The 20108-nt window shown below is 39.7% G+C and overlaps 1 protein-coding gene across 1 annotated transcript; it reads left to right on the forward strand.

Annotated features, from left to right (window-relative positions):
* Positions 1-1930: 1930 nt before the first annotated feature.
* On the forward strand, positions 1931-6654 carry pfn1 (profilin 1). Its single transcript, XM_079216015.1, has 4 exons — positions 1931-2028; positions 2231-2348; positions 5131-5314; positions 6391-6654. Exons 2-4 carry the CDS (start codon positions 2232-2234, stop codon positions 6480-6482), a joined length of 393 nt encoding a protein of 130 aa, XP_079072141.1. The 5' UTR covers positions 1931-2028; position 2231; the 3' UTR covers positions 6483-6654.
* Positions 6655-20108: the final 13454 nt, after the last annotated feature.

Here is a 20108-nt window from a genome sequence, read left to right on the forward strand (position 1 = left end):
GTGTTTCAGGTAGATGATGAGTTGTGTTTCAGGTAGTTGTGTTTCAGGTAGATGGTGAGTTGTGTTTCAGGTAGTTGTGTTTCAGGTAGATGGTGAGACGTGTTTCAGGTAGTTGTGTTTCAGGTAGATGGTGAGACGTGTTTCAGGTAGTTGTGTTTCAGGTAGATGGTGAGATGTGTTTCAGGTAGATGTGTTTCAGGTAGATGGTGAGTTGTGTTTCAGGTAGATGTGTTTCAGGTAGATGATGAGTTGTGTTTCAGGTAGATGTGTTTCAGGTAGATGGTGAGTTGTGTTTCAGGTAGTTGTGTTTCAGGTAGATGGTGAGTTGTGTTTCAGGTAGTTGTGTTTCAGGTAGATGGTGAGACGTGTTTCAGGTAGTTGTGTTTCAGGTAGATGGTGAGACGTGTTTCAGGTAGTTGTGTTTCAGGTAGATGGTGAGATGTGTTTCAGGTAGATGTGTTTCAGGTAGATGGTGAGTTGTGTTTCAGGTAGATGTGTTTCAGGTAGATGTGTTTCAGGTAGATGGTGAGATGTGTTTCAGGTAGATGTGTTTCAGGTAGATGTGTTTCAGGTAGATGTGTTTCAGGTAGATGGTGAGTTGTGTTTCAGGTAGATGTGTTTCAGGTAGATGGTGAGTTGTGTTTCAGGTAGATGTGTTTCAGGTAGATGGTGAGTTGTGTTTCAGGTAGATGTGTTTCAGGTAGATGGTGAGATGTGTTTCAGGTAGATGTGTGTCAGGTAGATGTGTTTCAGGTAGATAGGGAGTTGTGTTTCAGGTAGATGTTTTTCAGGTAGATGTTTTTCAGGTAGATGTGTTTCAGGTAGATGATGAGTTGTGTTTCAGGTAGTTGTGTTTCAGGTAGATGGTGAGTTGTGTTTCAGGTAGTTGTGTTTCAGGTAGATGGTGAGACGTGTTTCAGGTAGTTGTGTTTCAGGTAGATGGTGAGATGTGTTTCAGGTAGATGTGTTTCAGGTAGATGGTGAGTTGTGTTTCAGGTAGATGTGTTTCAGGTAGATGATGAGTTGTGTTTCAGGTAGATGTGTTTCAGGTAGATGGTGAGTTGTGTTTCAGGTAGATGGTGAGTTGTGTTTCAGGTAGTTGTGTTTCAGGTAGATGGTGAGACGTGTTTCAGGTAGTTGTGTTTCAGGTAGATGGTGAGACGTGTTTCAGGTAGTTGTGTTTCAGGTAGATGGTGAGATGTGTTTCAGGTAGATGTGTTTCAGGTAGATGGTGAGATGTGTTTCAGGTAGATGTGTTTCAGGTAGATGGTGAGTTGTGTTTCAGGTAGATGTGTTTCAGGTAGATGTGTTTCAGGTAGATGGTGAGATGTGTTTCAGGTAGATGTGTTTCAGGTAGATGTGTTTCAGGTAGATGTGTTTCAGGTAGATGGTGAGTTGTGTTTCAGGTAGATGTGTTTCAGGTAGATGGTGAGTTGTGTTTCAGGTAGATGTGTTTCAGGTAGATGTGTTTCAGGTAGATGTGTTTCAGGTAGATGGTGAGTTGTGTTTCAGGTAGTTGTGTTTCAGGTAGATGGTGAGTTGTGTTTCAGGTAGATGTGTTTCAGGTAGATGGTGAGTTGTGTTTCAGGTAGTTTTGGTTGAAATAGACTTATGAGCCAGCTCTGCTTTTTTAAGTCTGTTCCAGTTCGTTCTGCTTCTGGTAGAACGTGTTTAAAAGTAGAACGTGTTTACACTGTGAGGACATTTTTCCGGCTGTTTGAAAGCTCAGACTTCAGTTGACTGCACACACTTCCTTGTTCTTCACTTCCGAGGTGAGAGATTGGCAGGCAGACAGGCAGACAGGCAGACAGGCAGACAGGCAGACAGACAGGCAAACAGGCAGGCAGACAGGCAGGCAGGCAGGCAGGCAGACAGGCAGGCGGGTGGAGCTCTAGGTGACAGAAGCAGGAAGTGCCTGCAGGCGGGGAGTGGTCGGGCCAACGGTATAAAAGACAATTCGTTTCCTCCTTTCTGCATTCCACTCCTCTCTGCCTCCTCTCCCTCATAGCTGAGACCAAACCTGTTCAGGTAAGACCACGTCGCTCTGTCTCTGGCCTTGGTCATCAGTTTGGGTTAATGTGTTACTGACCTGTGTGTGTGTGTGTGTGTGTGTGTGTGTGTGTGTGTGTGTGTGTGTGTGTGTGTGTGTGTGTGTGTGTGTGTTGTGTGTGTGTGTGTGTGTGTGTGTGTGTGTGTGTGTGTGTGTGTGTGTGTGTGTGTGTGTGTGCAGGATGTCGTGGGACGCATACATTACCCAACTAAAGGCGACGGAAACGGTGACAGAAGCAGGGATCTTTGGGCTGGATGGTAGTAAATGGGCGAGCTCAGAGGGGCTGAAAGACATGACGGTAAGCACACACACACACACACACACACACACACACACACACCCTGATTGAGGGAAGGAGAACACTGTAAAAGATAACTGAATTGTTTGTTTGGTTTTACACTGTAAAAGGAAAAGTTGTTCTCATCCTCAAGGATGAATTTCAGAGTAAGATTTCTCCTCCTCCTCCTCACATGTCACATGGTTCTGCTTATGTGGTGGAAAAGGCCTTTAAGTTAAAAGTCTTGAAACATGAACATCAAACAATGAAGAAATTTGCTTTTATTCTGAAAATCCTGGTGTCAGCTTTTAGTTAAAATCAGTTTTGTTTTGCAGTGAGATGGACTCTGATGTTTTTTTATATATGTTTTAACTGACAGGAAATAAAACAAATGTGTTGACGTTATTTTTATGTGTAACAGAAGTTTATTCTCCATTGAACCATTTCACTTTTTCGGCGTCCACGACTTCTGAAAGTCTTTACTTGGAAATGATTCCTTAATTCTTGTACTTTGCGCGGGTTTTTCACACTTCACATCCTTCAGGGCTAGCGTTAGCATTAGCATTAGCGTTAGCATTAGCGGCGAGCATCTAACGGTTACTTTTCAAGTGGAACTTTTTTTCCATGTCGTACGTTGTTTTTCGGAGCGTCGGCTTAACGACCTTATAAGGACATGATGTCAGAAAAAGAGCGGTGAATGCAGGAAGTGGAGACAATCACTTCCTGTTTCTCTCTCACACACACACACACACTGCATGGCAAGGAGTCGACTTAAATGCCTTTAATCTGATTGGCTGGATGGTTTCAGGAAGTGGTTTAGCATCTGCAAGCTGTGTGTGTGTGTGTGTGTGTGTGTGTGTGTGTGTGTGTGTGTGTGTGTGTGTGTGTGTGTGTGTGTGTGTGTGTGTGTGTATGTGTGTGGCGTGTCTTGACTCGTCTCCACACATTCCTTCCGCAACTTTGTTCAAATGGGTTCAAACCTGCTGATCAATCAAAAGTAAAAATGTAGAAGTACACACAAAATATCTTCATGTAGTCAAAGTACACACAAAATATCTTCATGTAGTCAAAGTACACACAAAATATCTTCATGTAGTCAAAGTACACACAAAATATCTTCATGTAGTCAAAGTACACACAAAATATCTTCATGTAGTCAAAGTACACACAATATATCTTCATGTAGTCAAAGTACACACGTACTATCTTCATGTAGTAGAAGTACACACATTATATCTTCATGTAGTAGAAGTACACACATAATATCTTCATGTAGTCAAAGTACACACATAATATCTTCATGTAGTAGAAGTACACACATTATATCTTCATGTAGTAGAAGTACACACATAATATCTTCATGTAGTCAAAGTACACACATAATATCTTCATGTAGTAGAAGTACACACATACTATCTTCATGTAGTAGAAGTACACACATAATATCTTCATGTAGTAGAAGTACACACATTATATCTTCATGTAGTAGAAGTACATACATTATATCTTCATGTAGTAGAAGTACACACATTATATCTTCATGTAGTCAAAGTACACACATACTATCTTCATGTAGTAGAAGTACACACATTATATCTTCATGTAGTAGAAGTACACACATTATATCTTCATGTAGTAGAAGTACACACATAATATCTTCATGGAGTCAAAGTACACACATAATATCTTCATGTAGTAGAAGTACACAAGTATTTTCAGCTTCATGTCGTAGAAGTAAAAGTACACAAGTGTTACCATGGTTTCTCATAATGTTGTTAATGGTGATGACTCATCAGTCAGCTGATCAGTCGATGACGTCATCCCAGTTAAACCAGTTGGAGCAGGTTGACTGAGGCTCCGCCCCCCACCGGCTCTGCCCCCTACCTGGCCCCGCCCCTATCTGGCCCCAGCCTCTACCTGGCTCCGCCCTCTACCTGGCTCCGCCCCCTAGCTGTGCTGCCTTCAGGCTCAGAGCGCTTTAGCCGACGTGTGAAACACAAACAGACTGTCCTTCAGAATTATTATGATAGAACCAGTTCATTCTCTGGTGGAGCATAGAAACAGGTATGCATATATAAATATTAATACACATATTAATATTCATATATTCATATGAATATTAATACATATTCATAAAAATATGTTATCAGTGTTAATAACTTTATTATCTTTATGATCTCTGAAGTCCGTCCACAATAAACCTCCACCCACTGCTAGTGCACGGTAGCGACAATTAGTGCACATTGGTGCATGAGAACGACAATTAGTTCACGTTATATTAGTGTATGAGAGTGACAATAAGTGCATGTGAGTGTGCATGTGAGTGTGCATGTGAGTGTGCCCTACTGAATACAAGCTCACCGCTTTTCTCTCATACGAGTTACAGCTGATAACGCACTGTTAGCTCTGTTAACACTGTTAGATATGTAAGCACTGTTAACACTGTTAGCTCTGTTAACACTGTTAGATATGTAAGCACTGTTAACACTGTTAGCTCTGTTAACACTGTTAGATATGTAAGCACTGTTAACACTGTTAGCTCTGTTAACACTGTTAGCTATGTAAGCTCTGTTAACACTGTTAGCTATGTTAACACTGTTAGCTCTGTTAACACTGTTAGCTATGTTAACACTGTTAGCTATGTTAACACTGTTAGCTCTGTTAACACTGTTAGCTATGTAAGCACTGTTTACACTGGTAGCTCTGTTAGAACTATAGGACAAAACTTGGTTTTATGTTTGTGGTTGATTTGTGGTAAGATATGATCATAACCTTTCTGTCTCTCTGCCTGTCTCTCTCTCAGCCGGAGGAGGTTAAGGTCCTGGCTGGTGATTCTTCCCCTATGCGCTGTTGTGGCCCGAAGGTCGCAGGTAAAAAGTGCATGCTGCTCACTGACGACCGCGATAACAACATGAGTCTGTGTCTGCACCTGAAGACCTCGGAAAAGGACGGGAAGCTAGCTGTCTGCGTGGCCAAGTCCAAGACAGGTAGAGAAGGAGACGGGTATGAGAGGGAGACGGGTATGAGAGGGAGACGGGTATGAGAGGGCGACGGGTAGAGAGGGAGCCAGGTAGAGAGGGAGACAGGTAGAGAGGGAGACAGGTAGAAAGGGCGATGGGTATGAGAGAGAGGAAGACAGGTATGGGAGGAAGACGGGTATGAGAGAGAGAGACGTGTAGAGATGGAGACGGGTATGAGAGGGAGACAGGTAGAGAGAGAGAGACGGGTAGAGAGTGAGGAAGACAGGTATGAGAGGAAGATGGGTAGAGAGAGAGACGGTAGAGAGTGAGACTGGTATGAGAGAGAGGAAGACAGGTATGAGAGGGAGACGGGTATGAGAGGGAGACGGGTAGAGAGTGAGACGGGTATGAGAGAGAGGAAGACGGGTATGAGAGAGAGGAAGACAGGTATGAGAGAGAGGAAGACGGGTATGAGAGAGAGGAAGACGGGTATGAGAGAGAGGAAGACGGGTATGAGAGAGAGGAAGACGGGTATGAGAGAGAGGAAGACGGGTATGAGAGAGAGGAAGACGGGTATGAGAGAGAGGAAGACAGGTATGAGAGGGAGACGGGTAGAGAGTGAGACGGGTATGAGAGAGAGGAAGACGGGTATGAGAGAGAGGAAGACGGGTATGAGAGAGAGGAAGACAGGTATGAGAGGGAGACGGGTAGAGAGTGAGACGGGTATGAGAGAGAGGAAGACGGGTATGAGAGAGAGGAAGACGGGTATGAGAGAGAGGAAGACAGGTATGAGAGAGAGACGGGTATGAGAGAGAGGAAGACAGGTATGAGAGAGAGACGGGTATGAGAGGGAGACGGGTAGAGAGTGAGACGGGTATGAGAGAGAGGAAGACGGGTATGAGAGAGAGGAAGACAGGTATGAGAGAAAGACGGGTATGAGAGAGAGGAAGACAGGTATGAGAGAGAGACGGGTATGAGAGAGAGGAAGACAGGTATGAGAGGGAGACGGGTAGAGAGTCTCTGAAGATAAAAAGCTTTTTGGTTGACTGTCCTGTCTCACCACCTGTCTCACCACCTGTCTCACCACCTGTCCGTGTCTCCAGCTATGGTGCTGGTGATGGGCTCTGGAGCCGGGAACCAGCTGACCGGCGCCGTGTTCAAGATGGTCACCTACCTGAAGGAAAATAGCTTGTAGGACTTCCTATCCCTGCCAAACAAGATGGCCACCAAACAAGATGGCCGCCCCCCCCCTCCCAGACCCTTCTAGTTTTTTATCTTTTCTCTGCCATCAGGAAGCAAAGTGTTCACGTCCACCTGACTGCAGTGTTACGCCACCATGTCCACCAATAAAGCTTTTATTCTGAAAAGCACTGTGTCCCTGTGTGCATTACAAAATAAGAGCCTGCACCAGGCAGTTATATTTATCTGAGTGTGTGTGTGAAGAGCAGGGTAAGCAACAACTGGGAAGCAGTGTTGGGTAACGAGTTACAAAGTAACGGATTACAGTAACGATGTTACTATAATAGGTAACGAGTTACAAAGTAACGGATTACAGAAACAATGTTACTATTATAGGTAACAAGTTACAAAGTAACGGACTACAGAAACAATGTTACTATTATAGGTAACGAGTTACAAAGTAACGGATTACAGAAACAATGTTACTATTATAGGTAACGAAATAAAGTAACGGATTACAGGAACGATGTTACTATTATAGGTAACGAAGTAAAGTAACGGATTACAGAAACAATGTTACTATTATAGGTAACGAGTTACAAAGTAACGGATTACAGAAACAATGTTACTATTATAGGTAACGAGTTACAAAGTAACGGATTACAGTAACGATGTTACTATTATAGGTAACGTGTTACAAAGTAACGGATTACAGTAACGATGTTACTATTATAGGTAACGAAGTAAAGTAACGGATTACAGAAACAATGTTACTATTATAGGTAACGAAGTAAAGTAACGGATTACAGTAACGACGTTACTATTATTGGTAACGAAGTAAAGTAACGGATTACAGAAACAATGTTACTATTATAGGTAACGAAGTAAAGTAACGGATTACAGTAACGACGTTACTATTATTGGTAACGAAGTAAAGTAACGGATTACAGTAACGATGTTACCATTATAAGTAACGAAGTAAAGTAATGGATTACAGAAACAATGTTACTATTATAGGTAACGAGTTACAAAGTAACGGATTACAGTAACAATGTTACTATTATAGGTAACAAGTTACAAAGTAACGGATTACAGTAACGATGTTACTATTATAGGTAGCGTAGTAAAGCAATGGACTACAGTAACGATGTTACTATTATAGGTAACGAAGTAAAGTAACGGATTACAGAAACAATGTTACTATTATAGGTAATGTAGTAAAGTAATGATTACAGTAATGATGTTACTATTATAGGTAACGAGTTACAAAGTAACGGATTACAGAAACAATGTTACTATTATAGGTAACGAAGTAAAGTAACGGATTACAGTAACGATGTTACTATTATAGGTAACGAAGTAAAGTAATGGATTACAGAAACAATGTTACTATTATAGGTAACGAGTTACAAAGTAACGGATTACAGAAACAATGTTACTATTATAGGTAACGAGTTACAAAGTAACGGATTACAGTAACGATGTTACTATTATAGGTAACGTAGTAAAGTAACGGATTACAGAAACAATGTTACTATTATAGGTAACGAAGTAAAGTAACGGATTACAGTAACGATGTTACTATTATAGGTAACGAAGTAAAGTAATGGATTACAGAAACAATGTTACTATTATAGGTAACGAGTTACAAAGTAACGGATTACAGAAACAATGTTACTATTATAGGTAACGAGTTACAAAGCAACGGATTACAGAAACAATGTTACTATTATAGGTAACGAGTTACAAAGTAACGGATTACAGAAACAATGTTACTATTATAGGTAACGAGTTACAAAGTAACGGATTACAGAAACAATGTTACTATTATAGGTAACGAGTTACAAAGTAACGGATTACAGAAACAATGTTACTATTATAGGTAACGAGTTACAAAGTAACGGATTACAGTAACGATGTTGCTATTATAGGTAACGAAGTAAAGTAACGGATTACAGTAACGATGTTACTATTATAGGTAGCGAAGTAAAGTAACGGATTACAGTAACGATGTTACTATTATAGGTAACGAAGTAAAGTAACGGATTACAGAAACAATGTTACTATTATAGGTAACGAAGTAAAGTAACGGATTACAGAAACAATGTTACTATTATAGGTAACGAGTTACAAAGTAACGGATTACAGAAACAATGTTACTATTATAGGTAACGAGTTACAAAGTAACGGATTACAGAAACAATGTTACTATTATAGGTAACGAGTTACAAAGTAACGGATTACAGAAACAATGTTACTATTATAGGTAACGAGTTACAAAGTAACGGATTACAGAAACAATGTTACTATTATAGGTAACGAGTTACAAAGTAACAGATTACAGAAACAATGTTACTATTATAGGTAACGAGTTACAAAGTAACGGATTACAGTAACGATGTTACTATTATAGGTAACGAAGTAAAGTAACGGATTACAGTAACGATGTTACTATTATAGGTAACGAAGTAAAGTAACGGATTACAGTAACGATGTTACTATTATAGGTAACGAAGTAAAGTAATGGATTACAGAAACAATGTTACTATTATAGGTAACGAGTTACAAAGTAACGGATTACAGTAACGATGTTACTATTATAGGTAACGAAGTAAAGTAACGGATTACAGTAACGATGTTACTATTATAGGTAACGTAGCAAAGCAATGGATTACAGAAACAATGTTACTATTATAGGTAACGAAGTAAAGTAACGGATTACAGTAACGATGTTGCTATTATAGGTAACGTAGTAAAGTAATGGATTACAGTAACGATGTTACTATTATAGGTAACGAAGTAAAGTAACAGATTACAGAAACAATGTTACTATTATAGGTAACGAGTTACAAAGTAACGGATTACAGAAACAATGTTGCTATTATAGGTAACGAAGTAAAGTAACGGACTACAGTAACGATGTTACTATTATAGGTAACGAAGTAAAGTAATGGATTACAGAAACAATGTTACTATTATAGGTAACGAGTTACAAAGTAACGGATTACAGAAACAATGTTACTATTATAGGTAACGAGTTACAAAGTAACGGATTACAGTAACGATGTTACTATTATAGGTAACGTAGTAAAGTAACGGATTACAGAAACAATGTTACTATTATAGGTAACGAAGTAAAGTAACGGATTACAGTAACGATGTTACTATTATAGGTAACGAAGTAAAGTAATGGATTACAGAAACAATGTTACTATTATAGGTAACGAGTTACAAAGTAACGGATTACAGAAACAATGTTACTATTATAGGTAACGAGTTACAAAGTAACGGATTACAGAAACAATGTTACTATTATAGGTAACGAGTTACAAAGTAACGGATTACAGAAACAATGTTACTATTATAGGTAACGAGTTACAAAGTAACGGATTACAGAAACAATGTTACTATTATAGGTAACGAGTTACAAAGTAACGGATTACAGAAACAATGTTACTATTATAGGTAACGAGTTACAAAGTAACGGATTACAGTAACGATGTTACTATTATAGGTAACGAAGTAAAGTAACGGATTACAGTAACGATGTTACTATTATAGGTAGCGAAGTAAAGTAACGGATTACAGTAACGATGTTACTATTATAGGTAACGAAGTAAAGTAACGGATTACAGAAACAATGTTACTATTATAGGTAACGAAGTAAAGTAACGGATTACAGAAACAATGTTACTATTATAGGTAACGAGTTACAAAGTAACGGATTACAGAAACAATGTTACTATTATAGGTAACGAGTTACAAAGTAACGGATTACAGAAACAATGTTACTATTATAGGTAACGAGTTACAAAGTAACGGATTACAGAAACAATGTTACTATTATAGGTAACGAGTTACAAAGTAACGGATTACAGAAACAATGTTACTATTATCGGTAACGAGTTACAAAGTAACAGATTACAGAAACAATGTTACTATTATAGGTAACGAGTTACAAAGTAACGGATTACAGTAACGATGTTACTATTATAGGTAACGAAGTAAAGTAACGGATTACAGTAACGATGTTACTATTATAGGTAACGAAGTAAAGTAACGGATTACAGTAACGATGTTACTATTATAGGTAACGAAGTAAAGTAATGGATTACAGAAACAATGTTACTATTATAGGTAACGAGTTACAAAGTAACGGATTACAGAAACAATGTTACTATTATAGGTAACGAGTTACAAAGTAACGGATTACAGAAACAATGTTACTATTATAGGTAACGAGTTACAAAGTAACGGATTACAGAAACAATGTTACTATTATAGGTAACGAGTTACAAAGTAACGGATTACAGAAACAATGTTACTATTATAGGTAACGAGTTACAAAGTAACGGATTACAGAAACAATGTTACTATTATAGGTAACGAGTTACAAAGTAACGGATTACAGTAACGATGTTACTATTATAGGTAACGAAGTAAAGTAACGGATTACAGTAACGATGTTACTATTATAGGTAGCGAAGTAAAGTAACGGATTACAGTAACGATGTTACTATTATAGGTAACGAAGTAAAGTAACGGATTACAGAAACAATGTTACTATTATAGGTAACGAAGTAAAGTAACGGATTACAGAAACAATGTTACTATTATAGGTAACGAGTTACAAAGTAACGGATTACAGAAACAATGTTACTATTATAGGTAACGAGTTACAAAGTAACGGATTACAGAAACAATGTTACTATTATAGGTAACGAGTTACAAAGTAACGGATTACAGAAACAATGTTACTATTATAGGTAACGAGTTACAAAGTAACGGATTACAGAAACAATGTTACTATTATCGGTAACGAGTTACAAAGTAACAGATTACAGAAACAATGTTACTATTATAGGTAACGAGTTACAAAGTAACGGATTACAGTAACGATGTTACTATTATAGGTAACGAAGTAAAGTAACGGATTACAGTAACGATGTTACTATTATAGGTAACGAAGTAAAGTAACGGATTACAGTAACGATGTTACTATTATAGGTAACGAAGTAAAGTAATGGATTACAGAAACAATGTTACTATTATAGGTAACGAGTTACAAAGTAACGGATTACAGTAACGATGTTACTATTATAGGTAACGAAGTAAAGTAACGGATTACAGTAACGATGTTACTATTATAGGTAACGTAGCAAAGCAATGGATTACAGAAACAATGTTACTATTATAGGTAACGAAGTAAAGTAACGGATTACAGTAACGATGTTGCTATTATAGGTAACGTAGTAAAGTAATGGATTACAGTAACGATGTTACTATTATAGGTAATGAAGTAAAGTAACAGATTACAGAAACAATGTTACTATTATAGGTAACGAGTTACAAAGTAACGGATTACAGAAACAATGTTACTATTATAGGTAACGAAGTAAAGTAACGGACTACAGTAACGATGTTACTATTATAGGTAATGTAGTAAAGTAATGGATTACAGTAACGATGTTACTATTATAGGTAACGAAGTAAAGTAACGGATTACAGAAACAATGTTGCTATTATAGGTAACGAAGTAAAGTAACGGATTACAGTAACGATGTTGCTATTATAGGTAACAAAGTAAAGTAACGGATTACAGAAACAATGTTACTATTATAGGTAACGAAGTAAAGTAACAGATTACAGTAACGATGTTACTATTATAGGTAACGAAGTAAAGTAACGGATTACAGTAACGATGTTACTATTATAGGTAACGTAGTAAAGTAATGGATTACAGTAACGATGTTACTATTATAGGTAACGAGTTACAAAGTAACGGATTACAGAAACGATGTTACTATTATAGGTAATGAGTTACAAAGTAACGGATTACAGTAACGATGTTACTATTATAGGTAACGAAGTAAAGTAATGGATTACAGTAACGATGTTGCTATTATAGGTAACGAAGTAAAGTAACGGATTACACTAACGATGTTACTATTATAGGTCACGAAGTAAAGTAATGGATTACAGAAACAATGTTACTATTATAGGTAACGTAGTAAAGTAATGGATTACACTCAACACATTGGTAACTACACTACTCTACTAGACCTCAGGAACGCTTTCCTGCGTTACTCAAGACATTTGTACCAGTCCGAAAGATTCTCGAGTCACACGACACTTCCTGCGTGAACAACCTATCACAGAGCTCCGATCTGAGTGATCTGAGTGATCTGAGTGACGTAGCTGCTTGTGCGTAGAAGGAGGGAAGCGGGGAATGGATGAGACGGAGACGGAGGGTTCAGCCAGTGGCGATACTCTCATTATTTTAACTTTGTTGCTCTAAAGGGTAAATATGAGTGTAAAGTGCACTCCATGTCCAGGAGAGAGGCGTCTTTAACTGCTGTCCACTGTCCAGTCACACGGACTCTAGATTTAGAAGAGGAGTTTTCCTGCACGGCAGAAACAGTCATGGAGTACTTAAACATGCCGGATCCAACTGGGAGGTTCTCTCCAGGTTCCCTAGGATTAAGGATATTGTAAAGCAATACAACACTCCAATACCATCAAGTGCACCTGTCTGTAATGAAGTGGAGCTTCTAATGAGGACAAGACACGTCTGTATGAACGGACTCCCTCTACTGGTGAACTGCAGTATTACAACTGTTAAAGCATTGAGAACGCGCTCTTGCACCAGACATGTATATATTTTCCACAGTAGCATCAACATTAGTTAGCGTCAACAAGCACGTATCATTGTACTTTCTGCCTTCAAAGTAAAAGCACTTCCTGTTTCCATGCTCTTCACAATAAAAGTAGATCATGTAATAAAACAAGTTACAACACTGGAAAGACTTTCAGGCTTTCGGATAAAAGATTCAAGAGACTTTTACTCATGCGATACAATCGCTATTTTGAAGAATAGAGAAAAATGATAAACTTCATAGGCTATAGTGCACTTTCTGTTTATTTAGGCAATGAGGAAGTGGATTTTCTGTTTACTTAATTGCATTTTCAGTTTCTACTTTCTGGGTTAAGTGCCAATTATTTTTCTATTTTTCTTAAACCACTACAATGATTCCTATAACAAGCTGGTTTTGTTCTTAGGAGTCGGCCCCCATTTGGTTTAGTGGGGTCTTATGTTTCCAAAAGCCTGTTTTAATGTGTTATGCTGTTTGACCTGAATGTCCCCACCATACACAGCCTCTTGTATCCTGTTTTTGGATTTTAAAGTGAGGCATATTTCTTTGGTCAGACAGTGTGAACAGGGTTAATGTTCGTTCAAGTTAATGGCTGAGTTTTATATGCCATTTTGTTTTACATGTTTACAATACACTATGTGGAAAGGCTAAGAGATGCCCTTTATTGAACATAAAGTGATGAAAGGGCCATGATGTTTGTCCATGTATCTTTACGGTTAATTTGGACATTTGCATAAAAAAATGGAAAGTAAAGTAACTAGTAGGGAAGTTACTTTTCAAATGCAGTAACTAGTAAAGTAATCTAGTTACAATTTTCAGAAGTAACTAGTAACTTGTAACTAGTTACTTTTTCTGAGTAACTACCCCAACACTGCTGCTAAGGCAGATAAAGGTTTTTTATTGCCCCAATAATGTGTACAGGTGGACCTTTTCCTGTTTTACCTCATACGGGGTAGGACCCTTTCTGTTTTACCTCATACAGGGGAGGACCCTTCTGTTTTACCTCATCCGGGGTAGGACCCTTTCTGTTTTACCTCATACAGGGTAAGACCCTTCTGTTTTACCTCATCCGGGGTAGGACCCTTTCCAGTTTTACCTCATACAGGGTAGGACCCTTCTGTTTTACCTCATCCGGGGTAGGACCCTTTCTGTTTTACCTCATACAGGGTAGGACCCTTCTGTTTTACCTCATCCGGGGTAGGACCCTTTCTGTTTTACCTCATACAGGGTAGTACCCTTCTGTTTTACCTCATACTGGGGTAGTACCCTTCTGTTTTACCTCATACAGGGTAGGACCCTTCTGTTTTACCTCATCTGGGGTAGTACCCTTCTGTTTTACCTCATACAGGGTAGGACCCTTTCCTGTTTTACCTCATACTGGGTAGGACCCTTTCCTGTTTTACCTCATACGGGGTAGGACCGTTTCTGTTTTACCTCATACAGGGTAGGACCCTTCTGTTTTACCTCATCCGGGGTAGGACCCTTTCTGTTTTACCTCATACAGGGTAGGACCTTTCTGTTTTACCTCATCCGGGGTAGGACCCTTTCCAGTTTTACCTCATACTGGGTAGGACCCTTTCCTGTTTTACCTCATACTGGGTAGGACCCTTTCCTGTTTTACCTCATACGGGGTAGGACCCTTTCTGTTTTACCTCATACAGGGTAGGACCCTTCTGTTTTACCTCATCCGGGGTAGGACCCTTTCTGTTTTACCTCATACAGGGTAGGACCTTTCTGTTTTACCTCATCCGGGGTAGGACCCTTTCCAGTTTTACCTCATACTGGGTAGGACCCTTCTGTTTTACCTCATCCGGGGTAGGACCCTTTCTGTTTTACCTCATACAGGGTAGGACCCTTTCCTGTTTTACCTCATCCGGGGTAGGACCCTTTCTGTTTTACCTCATACAGGGTAGTACCCTTCTGTTTTACCTCATACAGGGTAGGACCCTTTCCTGTTTTACCTCATACTGGGTAGGACCCTTTCCTGTTTTACCTCATACGGGGTAGGACCCTTTCTGTTTTACCTCATACAGGGTAGGACCCTTCTGTTTTACCTCATCCGGGGTAGGACCCTTTCTGTTTTACCTCATACAGGGTAGGACCTTTCTGTTTTACCTCATCCGGGGTAGGACCCTTTCCAGTTTTACCTCATACTGGGTAGGACCCTTCTGTTTTACCTCATCCGGGGTAGGACCCTTTCCTGTTTTACCTCATCCGGGGTAGGACCCTTTCCAGTTTTACCTCATACTGGGTAGGACCCTTCTGTTTTACCTCATCCGGGGTAGGACCCTTCTGTTTTACCTCATCCGGGGTAGGACCCTTTCCTGTTTTACCTCATACTGGGTAGGACCCTTTCCTGTTTTACCTCATACGGGGTAGGACCCTTTCCTGTTTTACCTCATACGGGGTAGGACCCTTTCCTGTTTTACCTCATCCGGGGTAGGACCCTTTCCAGTTTTACCTCATCCGGGGTAGGACCCTTTCCTGTTTTACCTCATCCGGGGTAGGACCCTTTCCAGTTTTACCTCATACTGGGTAGGACCCTTCTGTTTTACCTCATCCGGGGTAGGACCCTTCTGTTTTACCTCATCCGGGGTAGGACCCTTTCCTGTTTTACCTCATCCGGGGTAGGACCCTTTCCTGTTTTACCTCATACTGGGTAGGACCCTTTCCTGTTTTACCTCATACGGGGTAGGACCCTTTCCTGTTTTACCTCATACGGGGTAGGACCCTTTCCAGTTTTACCTCATACAGGGTAGGACCCTTTCCAGTTTTACCTCATGAGGCCACTTAGCTAGAAGTTTGCTCTCTTGTGTTGGGAGCATTACCAGTACTTTCTGTCCAGGTGAAAAACTCCTTTCCCTGGCAGATTTGTCATACCACATTTTTTTGGTTCAGTTGGGCGTCCCTCACATTCTACTGAGCTGTGTGGCCATTTTCCTCAGTTTCTCCCTCATGTGGACAACATAGGCAATCACACTCTGTCGTTTAGCAATTTTGTGACTTTTTTCCCAATGAGTTTGAAGCAAAGTAAGTGGCCCTCTTACCTCAGGTCCATAAAGAGTTTGAACGGAGAGAAACCCGTTGACGCCTGAGGGACCTCTCTGTAAGCAAAAAGCAAATCGGGTAACCATTGGTCCCAATCGGATCCTGTATCATTGATGAACTTCCTTAGCATTTGTTTGAGGGTTTGGTTGAACCTGTGAGTCAAACCATCAGTCTGAGGATGGTATGGGATAGTCTTGATGCCTTTAATCCCCAGCGGTTTGTTCACATCCTTCAGTAGATTGGAAATGAAGTTAGTCCCTTGATCGGTCAGAATTTCCTTTGGAAACCCCTCTCTTGCAAAATATTGCACCAAATGAAAAGCAATCGACTTTTCCTTGATTGTTTTGAGTGGGAAGACTTCTGGATATCTGGTTGCATAGTCAGTAATTACCAGTATGAAGCGATTTCCTGACTTGCTTCTCTCTACCGGGCCACTATGTCCATACCCAACCGTCCAAATGGAGTGGACATGACGGGCAATGGCTGAAGGGGAACTTTAGAAGGATATCTTGCTGAAGTTTGTTGACATTGAGGACAACTTCTGCAATGCTGGGCCACATCAGCACGTAGACCAGGCCAGTGGAAATGTTTCTTAATGCGGTCAAAACTTTTGTTTCCCTAAGTGGCCTGCCAGGGTGTAGAGGCCCAAGCTACCAGTTCTCTGGCAGATTGAGCTCCCATCAGCTGAGCTACAGCATGCCCTCTTCTGTGAAACACCCTCCTCCCTTAGGACAGTCATTTATTTCACATTCTTTTTTTGGCTGAGCCAATGTCCCGTAAAGCTCTTTCAACCTAACGGGTAGTTCTTTTGGGTTCTCATCTGGTTCAACATCAAGGCTGTGTGTGTGTGTGTGTGTGTGTGTGGGGGTGTGGGTGTGGGTGTGTGGGTGTGTGGGTGTGGTGTGTGTGTGTGTGTGTGTGTGTGTGTGTGTGTGTGTGTGTGTATGCCCTTTCCACTGACCGCTGAGCTGGTCTCATATTTCTCCTCAGATGAACTTTGACCTTCTCTTCACTTCACATATAATAATAATATTCATCAAAACATCAGTCAAGAACAGTCTTTCACTTTCATAGAAATCATATAATAATAACATTAACAATATTAATAGCATTACAATAATAATAATATTACAATAATAATAATAACAACAATAATGAAGGAAGAGTTCTGAGTTGCAGAGAGATATACTTCTGCAAGTACTAATACTGCTAATACTACTGGTACCTCTGCTAGTACTACAACTACTTCTACTTCTAAATAATACATATATACAGTAAAAGCACATAAATACTTGACCTTATGTTTCTGCAGTACTTTTATGCCTCCTGGAGATAACATTACTTCCACTCAAAGGTCAACAGTTCAATTCAGCTCAGTTTATTTCATACAGCCCAACATCACAATACAAGTTATCCTCAGAGCTCTACAGCCTGTACACAACATCCTGTCCTCTCATCGGATAGACAGAAATAACCCTTTCACAGCATGAAGAACCCTGAGGAGAACATCAGATAAAGAAAGAAATAACCCTTTCACAGCATGAAGAACCCTGAGGAGGACATCAGATAAAGAAAGAAATAACCCTTTCACAGCATGAAGAACCCTGAGGAGGACATCAGATAAAGAAAGAAATAACCCTTTCACAGCATGAAGAACCCTGAGGAGGACATCAGATAAAGAAAGAAATAACCCTTTCACAGCATGAAGAACCCTGAGGAGAACATCAGATAAAGAAAGAAATAACCCTTTCACAGCATGAAGAACCCTGAGGAGAACATCAGATAAAGAAAGAAATAACCCTTTCACAGCATGAAGAACACTGAGGAGAGCAACATGAATACATGAAAACATGAATACATGAAAACAGAATTATATGAATACATGATAACATGAATACATGAATACATAATTACACGAATACATGATAACATGAATACATTAATACATGATAACATGAATTCATGAATACATGATAACATGAATACATAATTACACGAATACATGGTAACATGAATACATGAATACATGATAACATGAATATATGAATACATGAACACATGAATACATGAAAGCATGACACCATGAAAACATAAAGACATGAACACATGAATACATGAAAACATGAAGACATGAATACATGTAATACAATACCTCCAGCTCCTCCTCCTCTCCCAGCTCCTCCTCCTCCTCCTCTTCCTCCTCCTCCTCCTCCTCCTCCAGCTCCTCCTCCTCTCCCAGCTCCTCCTCCTCCTCCTCTTCCTCCTCCTCTTCCTCCTCCTCCTCCTCCTCTTCCTCCTCCTCCTCCAACTCCTCCTCCTCCTCCTCTCCCAGCTCCTCCTCCTCTCCCAGGTCCTCCTCCTCAGCTCTATAAAAGCTCTGCAGCATGACAGACAGACGCTTTCCACGTCAGTCGGACAGGCAGACAGGCAGACAGGCAGACAGTCAGACAGACGACGCCTCCTCTTCTCAGGTAGGAAACTGCTTCCTGTTGGTTTCTCTCTTTGCTCCCAAACTCTTTTATTTTGAAGGCCTGGTCCAGTTCTCAGAGTGCTGATCAGAGTTGAAGTAAAGGTTAAAGCTGTGACCTCTAGCAGCCTGAAGGTCACACACGTCATGTGACACCCAGCAGGAGCTGTGCCGAGTGACTGGGTGTATTGTGTACTATAGGAGGTAGTAGTATGTAGTATAGGAGGTAGTATTATGCATTATAGGAGGTAGTATTGTGTAGTATAGGAGGTAGTAGTATGTAGTATAGGAGGTAGTGTTATGTATTATAGGAGGTAGCATTGTGTAGTATAGGAGGTAGTAGTATGTAGTATAGGAGGTAGTATTATGTATTATAGGAGGTAGTATTGTGTAGGATAGGAGGTAGTAGTATGTAGTATAGGAGGCAGTATTATGTATTATAGGAGGTAGTATTGTGTAGTATAGGAGGTAGTAGTATGTAGTATAGGAGGTAGTATTATGTATTATAGGAGGTAGTATTGTGTAGTATAGGAGGTTGTATTATAGGAGGTAGTATTGTGTCGTATAGGAGGTAGTAGTATGTAGTATAGGAGGTCGTATTGTGTAGTATAGGAGGTAGTAGTATGTATTATGTATTATAGGAGGTAGTATTGTGTAGTATAGGAGGTTGTATTATAGGAGGTAGTATTGTGTAGTATAGGAGGTAGTATTATGTAGTATAGGAGGTAGCATTATGTATTATAGGAGGTAGTATTGTGTAGTATAGGAGGTAGTAGCATGTAGTATGTAGTACAGGAGGTAGTATTATGTATTATAGGAGGTAGTATTGTGTAGTATAGGAGGTAGTATTATGTATTATAGGAGGTAGTATTGTGTAGTATGGGAGGTAGTAGCATGTAGTATAGGAGGTAGTTTATGTATTATAGGAGGTAGTATTGTGTAGTATAGGAGGTTGCATTATAGGAGGTAGTATTGTGTAGTATGGGAGGTAGTAGTATGTAGTATAGGAGGTAGTTTATGTATTATAGGAGGTAGTATTGTGTAGTATAGGAGGTTGCATTATAGGAGGTAGTATTGTGTAGTATAGGAGGTAGTAGTATGTAGTATAGGAGGTCGTATTGTGTAGTATAGGAGGTAGTAGTATGTATTATGTAGTACAGGAGGTAGTATTATGTATAATAGGAGGTAGTATTGTGTAGTATAGGAGGTAGTAGTATATATTATGTAGTGTAGGAGGTAGTATTATGTATTATAGGAGGTAGTAATATGTAGTATAGGAGGTAGTATTATGTATTATAGGAGATAGTATTGTGTAGTATAGGAGGTAGTTGTATGTATTATGTAGTATAGGAGGTAGTATTATGTATTATAGGAGATAGTATTGTGTAGTATAGGAGGTAGTTGTATGTATTATGTAGTATAGGAGGTAGTATTATGTATTATAGGAGGTAGTATTGTGTAGTATAGGAGGTAG

Source organism: Taurulus bubalis (genome assembly GCF_910589615.1).
Source record: "Taurulus bubalis genome assembly, chromosome: 3".
Lineage (NCBI taxonomy): Eukaryota > Metazoa > Chordata > Actinopteri > Perciformes > Cottidae > Taurulus > Taurulus bubalis.